The 9,793-nt window shown below is 34.0% G+C and overlaps 1 protein-coding gene across 1 annotated transcript in view; it reads right to left on the reverse strand.

The window, feature by feature from the left end:
• tsu (40S ribosomal protein S12 homolog tsunagi) overlaps positions 1–9,183 on the reverse strand; it is a 34,618-nt gene extending 25,435 nt beyond the window's left edge. The window contains exon 1 of the mRNA XM_081746271.1: positions 9,018–9,183. Coding sequence (XP_081602397.1) covers positions 9,018–9,078 — 61 coding nt within the window. The 5' untranslated portion in view covers positions 9,079–9,183. The remainder of the gene's footprint in view (positions 1–9,017) is intronic.
• Between the last annotated feature and the right edge of the window lie 610 nt (positions 9,184–9,793).

Genomic DNA, 9,793 nt, shown 5'->3' on the forward strand with positions numbered 1-9,793 from the left:
ATCACACTGGTCACCCGTTTCTGAGTCTCACTGAACAGTACGTGAATAAGTCCTTTAAAAGAAAAGACTGCAATACTTAAAGCTACGTTCTTTCCCGGCAGTCACACAGGTGGTAATATTTTGCAAAAGATTGACGAAGCGCTAGAAAACTGGAATATTGAAGCTAATAACACGTTTGTAATAGTGTGTGACAATGCAACCAATATGGTTTCTGGCATACTTTCAAGTTACAAAGCAAAGATATTCCAAGTTTTATACACACTTTACAGTTATGTATTAATGATTCGATTTCATCGCAGAGAGCTATAACTGATATGCTCGAAGTGTGCAGAAATCTGTTCGGTCATTAGTACCCAACATGCGTGCACTTCGCAAGTTTTTCTATCAATTTTTGTGTGAGAGAAATATTTAAAAAATCATTCCAGGATTAAAACAACTAGTGCCGAATTATTGAGTTCAATATAAAGTAGGTTTCTTAATATAAGAGTAACAGGAATATTCTCATGGCTATGGTTCTCGATCCGCGTTATAAGTTCAAATATGTGTCAAGTGAAATTCAAAAGGATGAAATAAAGTTGTGGATTTGTAATGAAATGAAAGCGTTGCAGGCACCTCAAAGTTCATTAGCAATGAACCAATTCTTAATTTGCAAGAACTTTCTGATTCAGATCCGGAATGATACCCATTCTGCTAAAAAGACACATTTTGATGTTTGGAACTTGGAGGAAGTTTTAGAAGATACTCAAGTTAAAGAATGCTTCAAGGCTCTCCTAACGGAACTCGACACTTATCTTGCAATGCAGTGCATTCCAAGAAATGATTATGCTCTATCGTGGTGGAAACAACATGCGAATAGTTTTCCTTTACTTGTACAACTTGTGAAGAAATATTTCAGTGCTCCCCCATCATCAGTTGAAAGTGACAGGGTTTGCCCAAGTGGGCCCAGCCCGAAAAAACCCACCGGGCTTTTTCGGGTTGTACACACCTGAAAAAACCCACCTGCGTTTTTGACCTTTTTGTTAGTATATTATTGGTACAACCAAGATGATCACATTGAAAGTTATTTTTATCAGATTCTGAGCATTCTTTGGGCGAATTATATTCTTTCACGTTAAGGCAGACAACAACATTCAACCTAAGACATTTATAAAGTTATGAATGAATGAATGAATTAATTAATTAATTAAAAAAAACTTAGCTTGAGATAATTTATAGAACAAATTAGTGTGTGGATTATGCTTATAGCCTATTTGAAGTAAAATAAGTAATTTTATATTTTAGAAAATACTTTTCGTGGACAGTGTGCTTCTTGACTCGGGGCCGCCGATGGACGTTATCCCTCACACGTTGGCGGGTTTAAGGTCATATTTGCCGCTACTAACAGTAAATATGTAAATACATTATTAAAACTATTATTATTATTTCTGACGTTTGATGGTAAAAAAGTATACAGTAAAATTTGATTTTCCAACAACAACAGTTTAGTTCAGTCATTTGTTGCTACCCTTTAAATAAGCATTCTATAGAATCAACACCATCAAAAGCGTAAAAATTCTTGTCAAAATTAAGAGGCTTAATGTTCGGAGCTCCCAAGACTACGTAACGCTTACTATTTTAAGTGCTGAATTCAGTATTAATGGAAGTTGCGATGCACAATAAAGCAAGCTATATTTTCAGGGAAAACCCATCGTGAAAGAAGTGTTTGAGAAATTCCCGCAATTGAACCCACAAAGCATCCGAAGGGAATACTTCAACAATAAAACTATTTTAAGCTGGAAGATATTTAATTTCATTCAAGACATTTTGAAACATTTACTTTATAAAATATGAATTATAGGCCTATCTTTGTTAATTATTTTAAATTAATTTTCAGAAAAGAACCGTCTTGCAACAAGTACCTGGGAAATTCCCGTAATTGAACGCACAAAGCATCGAAAGAACTTCAACAATAAAACCATTTATTTTACGTTGAAAAATATTTATTTTATATAAGACATTTTGATAAATTATGTCTTTGGTTTATATTAATATAGCTATTTGGTATTCGTATTTGGCGAACGTCACTGAGGCTCCTGGGAAGACTATACTTTTGTTCGTTTATCTGCCTGTACCACACAGTGTTCAACTTTCGGTCTTTTAAATTTTCAGGATACAAGCTGGAGACACACTAAATTTTCTGTGTAGATTTTGGCGGCATACCAACATAAAATTACAAAATGACGCCCTTTTTTTCTTCTTCTTCTTCAAAATAGCGGATATCCACGCTACAAACGACAGTTTTCGGTCTTTTAAGTTGAAATTTCCAGAGTAGAAACACGAGACTAAATTAGCTGTATATATTTTGGTGGCATAAAATTTCAAAATGGCGGCCATTATTCAAAATAGCGGGTATCAGTCCTACAGGGTCCAATTTTCGGACTTCTTAAGAGTCTTCATCCCAGCGAAATTAAAATACCGCTAATTTTACATTAATAATGTGATATCTTCAAATAGATAAAAGATAATCGAAATGTGGAACAAAAGCGTCCTAGACAATATCATTTTACATGAGAAACCGTTATCACGACTCATTTATCTGCTTTCGCTTTCGAGCCATTTTGAAAATCGGCATTTATTTTCGCGTTTCTAAACAGCTGAAAACACAAAGCCATTAGGTGACTTGTGATAACGGTACCTCACGCAAATAATATTGTCTAGGGCGCTCTTGTTCCATATTTCAATTATCTTTTATCTATTTGAAGATATCACATAATTACTGTAAAATTACCGGTATTTTAATTTCGCCGGGATGAAGACTCTTAAGTTGAAATTTTGAGGGTAGAAGCACAAGACATTCTAAATTTGCTGTATAGACTTTTTGGCTATCCAATATAAAATTTCAAAAGGGCGGCATTTTTTTCAAAACAGCAGTGAATAGAAAATTGTTGCAAGTTGTGACAGTGACAATCTTGAAATGTAAATCATATTTTAACATTTTTACCTCAAAGACATTGAAATATTGCCAAAAAACTTAAGTAAAACCGAAAAAAAAAACAAAACAATTAAACCCGAATAAACACACATGGGCCCAGGTGGGTTGGTTTTTTTTTCAAATCCTGGAGAGTGAGCGTTTCTTTAACGCGTGAGTGAGTATTGGTGGACATATATATGATAATTTAAGAAGTAGAATGAAACCTGAAGCAGTTGAAGCACTATGTTTCTTCATTGTAATTTGCGTTTACTGAATTTCAACTACAGAAAATAGAGTAATAAGTGATGGCAAATTACTAAATTGTGTTCAAATATTTCGAAACTACTACAAATGAATGAAACTTTTGAAACAGACCGTTTTTAATTTGTATTTTTACTAACTTTTTACAAGATTTGAATATAATATAGAATTCACTTCTTGTTATTTTTTAATGTTGCTTTTTTCAGTCTTACAATTACAATCAAAAGCTTGTAATACTTTGCATTTACAAAAAAATTAATTCTACAATAATATTAATTTCAGAATTGAAAGTTTTCATCGGTTTCTCGTATGTCATTTTTTTAATGATACAGTTTTTATGCGAGACGGATGTGTTACAGATTTCTTTGATGTCATGAACAATCCTTTTGTAAAAACTATGAATTCCGAAAAGCGAACTGGAGGTTAAGATTAGTTCATAACGATGCATATAACTGTTGAAAGTATCTTGTAGAAAATTTTCACTGATTAAAAACAATTTGTTCTTAAGTTACTACTTTTATCGTTTTATACTTCGCTTAAACAACCTTCTTAATTTTTTTTTATGATATACACAGCAACACCTGGTTCATCACGCATAATTTTGTAAACAATAAAAATTTGTAACGGTCGTATTCGTTTGCATTATATGATGTAATAGAGACTAGTAAATACAATGTAACTATTAACGTACATTATAAGCACTAACTCTTAGAATTCAGTTTACACTATGTAAGTATTTGATGCCTTTTAGTTCATTTTATGTAAGCTGGATTACATTTAGAGGAAATATATTTTTTGTGTGGAACCTCATATGAAATTCTACTTGTTGTCTTTGTATGTCAAATTTTGGCCTTATATCTAATATACGCTATTACAATGCTGATCATTTCATTATTCTGAAAATTCGTGATAACACAGGGTGGCCCAAAAGTAGGTACACAGTACCGTACTGATCAGCTCATTGCATTTAATATCATTCCTTAATGTTATCCATCAGGTAGACAGTTTCTTTATTATTTATTTTTAATGTGCTTTTACTTACATCTTAAGCTCGGAAGAGCCGAAGCAAGCAATCCCATAAACTAGAATGTTATACTTGATAAATCATGGGGTGTATTCTACTTTTGGGGCACCCTGTACATAAGAAATGTGTCCAAAAGTATCGGCATTGGATAGCGTGAAAAAGTGGTATCGGTACATCCCTCCAAATAAGCGTTTACAGAAATGTCGCAAAGCACCCAAGACAGTGTTTTTATGCCATCTGATTTTTTTCAGGCCCCGTCACAATGGCCACCCCAGTTAGTGTCCTTACCGAAGAACGAGAAAAAACACTCGGTTAATAATAACAAAACGAGTCCAAACTTCCCTACCTTACGTATTCAACTATAACCTTTTAAAACCATCCTATTTATCAATACGCAGCTGGAGGCCCCGAAATACAAAACTAACAGGAAAATGAACAGAATAAAACAAATGTCAGCATGAGAATAAATAAATTAAAAAAAAAAAAAAAAATGTGAAGGATGGCATTTAGACTCTCCCCTAACTAGTTTCATAGCTCCACAACCAAATAGGCTAGGGTAAACCATAAGAGATTGGCACTTTTAAGGATTTAAAAAAAAAATATAGATGTCTACTCTTTTATCTTTTTAAATATATCCTCTTGATTTTTTGATCCTAAATATACATTAATTCATATTAATTACGAAGAACTTGTATTTTTTACGTACTTCAGAAGCAGAAAATGTTTGTAGAGCTTATAGTGAACACAAGTATGAAACTATAGTGATTGGCACTGTTAATAATCCGCAACTCAAACGTTTTTTTCTTTATAAAGGGCAACATAGTTTTACATTATGTGCTGAAAGGTTACTCTGACCAATAATTACAAGAAATCAAAAAATTGTTTACAATATTCTACAAACAATAAAATTTAAATTCAGGCAAAATGAACAATGTTTTTTTTAAAAAAAAAAAAAACTCTATTTTAATAAATCTTTGAATATGAAAGAAGGAAACGAGAAACAAGGGTCGCACGATTTGCATTACAGAGACTGACACTATCAACACAACTTGGTATATCTACATCTTCACTGTCATCATCCAGAACGTAGCAAATATAGCACACAAAATCATCATCTTGCAGGTCTTCTGGAATATGAATTTTGTGATCTCTAGGAATGCAATATAAATGAAAACTATCCGTACACAAAGAACGTGTTATCATGTTGTAAGCGTTTAACGGTAGTGCACATTTTCGACATGATTTATTGGAGTTCTTACTGACATCCATTTGGGCACGGAACAAATTTCTCTTTACAGTTTCTTCCTGCTTTGAATTCTGAGGAGAAATGCTTCCGGTTTTGGCCCTACTCTCAGCTACCTCTGGTTCCTCTCTGGCTGTACAATCTTTACATCCTATTTCTGCTGGCATTTTTCTGGGTTGGATTCCTCTCTCGCTTAGCCTTTTCATCTTCAATTTGCTTCTTCCGGGTTTCCTTCTCTCTTATCATTTCTTGGTATTTCTCTGAAGTGACAACAAATGGTAGGTGCTTTGCGCTACCCCCTGCGCTTAGTGGCCAATGAAGGTGACGCATAATTTAAATTGCTAGTTTTCAACTATCTGCTTGAGCCTTTACTCATCTTAACACTTTATGAACACGGTGCATTGACTTCATTCTCAAATGTCTCTACATTTGCACTCCCAGAAAATAATGATGGTCTAACATTATTGTAATTATTTTAATAATTAACTAGTATTTACGTTTGCTTCTTGTTCGTATATGGCGGCACCTGATGTTTCTTCCATTTAATTGACTGACGGGTCCTCTGCTAGAGAATGTTGAAAAACATTTGAATTAATTCCTTTCCCTAATGAATCTGTGTTATTGCTTTGTGTAGATGTTTTGAAATGTCTCCACAAACAATATAAGACTGACATTTCCACACTACGATTCTTTTCCAAGTCCTTCTCCACTTGAGTGCTTTCCAACTATTGCAATACGTACATCAACTACAATGTCTGAGAAATGCTCAGCTGTTAAGACAATAGTTTCCTTTGTTTACGCACAAGAACGTTGAGCAAAAATTGGTGCGGACGTAGATGTGTTCCCAATGCCTTTACTATACCTAGTCCATACTATTTAGGTCAAAGGAAAACAAGTCAACGCAGGGAAAGCCATGCTTAATAGTTGATGGGGAAATATAATTATCCACTACTTCTTTAGAAAGAGGAGCAAAATTCAGCTTATTCACATTTCATAGGGATGGTTATGCCTCCAATTCCGCACCATTTTTCTCCACCCCTTCTTTATTGGCCGAAAAACTGCAATATTTACTGTTTGAAGTATTAGAGTTGCATTTGGATACAAGGCAGTAAGTTCTATTTATAACTCACAGCTTAGCAAACTCAACTGGTAAGTTAGATGCGTCTTATGTCCATCAAAATAAATGATCGGAAATTTAACATACAAATTATCTGTATTAACTTCATACACATTATGGCACTTTTTTCAGCTAGAACACTCCCTGTATCTTTTTCACCTATATAGTTTTTTTTTTTTTTTCTTCCAAAATTGGAGTAGGACCGAAGTAATGTCTGCAATTAGGATTATTTAACGGAATCACAGTGTAGATCTTGGTACATCGTACACCTTTAAGGCTGTTTTGATTCCCATGCCTTTTGAAACTGCTTGGAGAGCATCTTCAAGCCTTCGCTTATAATATTTAAGAGTTCGAATTCTCGGCATATTGAAATATTGGGCTAGATGTCTAACCAACAGATAGTACTTTAGTACAAGATATAAAAATTAACATTACCACAATGTGCCGCCATAAATATAAATTGAATCAATGAGCTCGAAGACCAGTCATCACCACTTTTTGATAAAATTGAGATTCTTGCACGTTCCAGCTTAGTTGATATGGGAATAACACTTTGGCTGAAAACATGTCATCTCGCACTGGTTGTAGAAAATATTGAGCATTGGAATTTTTATTTAGTCTGAAAACCGACCATACCCTGGAAAGACTTGTTTCGATGAGGATGACAGGTTTTCAAACTCAATGATTCAATTGAAAAACAACAAACACGGACAGTGTTTTGCATCAATAAGCAAAGCGCCACTTCTTAGAATTTCTATTTTATGGTGCACTCTATTTGGGAAATCATGTAGGCTAAATGAAAATCATTACCAATTCTTAGCAACGTTTGTCTACAAATAGTTTTAAAGAATTTAGTACATTTGTATTTTCCCTAATTGAAAGCTTTTAAAAGTCTTATATCATAATCATATGCAAAATATTAATTTGATAATTATTGGCAGGAGTATGCCAATTACTATTTACGCACATACTTTTTCATACAGTGATTGGCACCCCCATTTTTTCAACAATGGACAGAGGGATTATAAGATCGCATGAAAGGAAAACACATGCCAATAAACCTAAACGTAAGTAATATTGAGTAAGTTGGAATGACGGTAAATATTGTTTAAACATCCTTAACAAATTCATAAGAAATAACACCACATTTAATTTTAGGAAAATATATTCACATATTCCATAAACCACTTCACTCTAATACCAAAATAGCAGGAAAGAAACTTTACAGAATATAAAAGCAAAGACTAGTGCTGCCATCCATTAGTGAATACATTAAAAAAAAACTGTGAATATTAACTGGAATTACTGCCAATTACTGTGTGTTTTACCCTATGTTGTTTTTGTCTAAAGTGTGACAAAAGTAGAAAACAACACGTTAACTATAAAATGGCTGCTTCAGCTAGTATACACACTCAGAAACGAGAAATTAACATTGTATTAATTTTAGGAAAATGGGTCAAAACTTCCCGAACCTTAAACTACCCCGTTCCTACCTCTACCCCACTCTACTATACCCTTTTAAAGCGTTCCGACTTACCGGAGCGCAGCTGGAGTGTGTATTGTAAAATTTACGCAAATTTAAAAACAATGAGCCATACGGGGCTTCTAACCCCCTTCACTCGCTCAGCAATAGTTTGTAAGGCAAGTAACACTGGAGATCTTATATGTGCAAGATTGGGTGAGGAACTAAAAGATACCCAAAGTGAATGATCATCATTAAAGAAAAAACTAATATATAAGAACTAAGAACCAATGATACAACGTTGAAAAGAGGATCAACGCGGGTCTTATCCGGGACTGACAACTGTGACAATTTAGCAAGTTTACCCTTTTTTATACTACCGGCATCCTAGTTTATGCATATACCCATCACTGCTGATGCACCTCTCCGGCCGATTCTCTTAGATGGAATATTCGCATTTTAGCGGCCACATAGCACAAGTTGGTTAGTAGGCCTACTTTCTGCACTGTACTTTTTATGGCAGAAGTCACTACGCTGTATTTATATCCATAACTTGCAAATCATACTACAGTAAGTCTTCAACCAGTCGTGCAACACCAACCTTAAACATTTTCTACGGTAGTAAGTTTGTCGTTGGTTTTTAGCACAATCGTTTTGAACAATCCGGCCGCGTCCGCAAGGCGTCACATCAGTTCGCAAGCATATTACCTCTAAACATAATCTGGACAAGCGCCAAAGATATAAGGGTGCAGAATGTCTTACGGAAACATTTAGAGATACAAATGTAAGTAATTTATTTATATGATTTGGCAGTGTGTTGTAACGGTTAATCACTGCAATCTCTAATCAAAATGGGTCGCTATTAATTAAACGATTAAACAAACTTGCCTTGCTCTAATTGTTACCATTCGCTCGTTGTTACATTATGGAAAAATAAAACTGCACAATAAATGTACTTACGATCTCCTTCATCATCCACTTCAAACTCTTCTGCATTATAAATATCTAACACATCAGCCATTTGTATTTTATTAAATAACTTCGACTATTCTTCCGTATAATATCACGTTCCAACAGCAAACAAAAATATATGGACCAAACTCCTCTGTACGAAACCAAGCCAATACAGTGATGCCAACCTGAAACAATATGAAATCCCATGTCGAGAGGCAAAAAAATCCCAACTATGCTAAAATATTAGAAATTAGGGGCGTTAGGGGAAATTAGAGTCGTTTTGAAGTCTGATTAAAACCATATTACAAGTTTGACTAACGGATGGTTATCAAAATTATATTGAGTCTCTGATTAGGACGTAGTATTGGACAAAGTTAATCAAATGTGACTAAATAATCTAGAGCCGAGACTAATCTTTTACCCACGGTTTAGCGTGCGACACAACATTTCGTAATTCATGTATTCTCATTTTTACAGACTATGCATGCGCTCATCTACTTTTCCGTTATAATAATAATAATAATAATAATAATAATAATAATAATAATAATAATAATAATAATAATAATAATAATAAATATTGCAGAAACATCTGAGAACATCAGATGTATTACAATCGTCAGAAATGGAAGTTGAAATGTTTAAGGTTACATAGGGGTTATATAAGTTAATAATACCCAAATCATCATTTTAGTTGTACTAAAAGTAGACTCTGAATACCAAAAAGTGCATCTTAGTAAAGAGTTAGTACGCTTACTAACTAGTCTGTGATTAACCTTCGA

The sequence above is a fragment of the Thermobia domestica genome, chromosome 2 (assembly GCF_964235325.1).
Source record: "Thermobia domestica chromosome 2, izTheDome1.hap1.1, whole genome shotgun sequence".
Classification (NCBI taxonomy): domain Eukaryota; kingdom Metazoa; phylum Arthropoda; class Insecta; order Zygentoma; family Lepismatidae; genus Thermobia; species Thermobia domestica.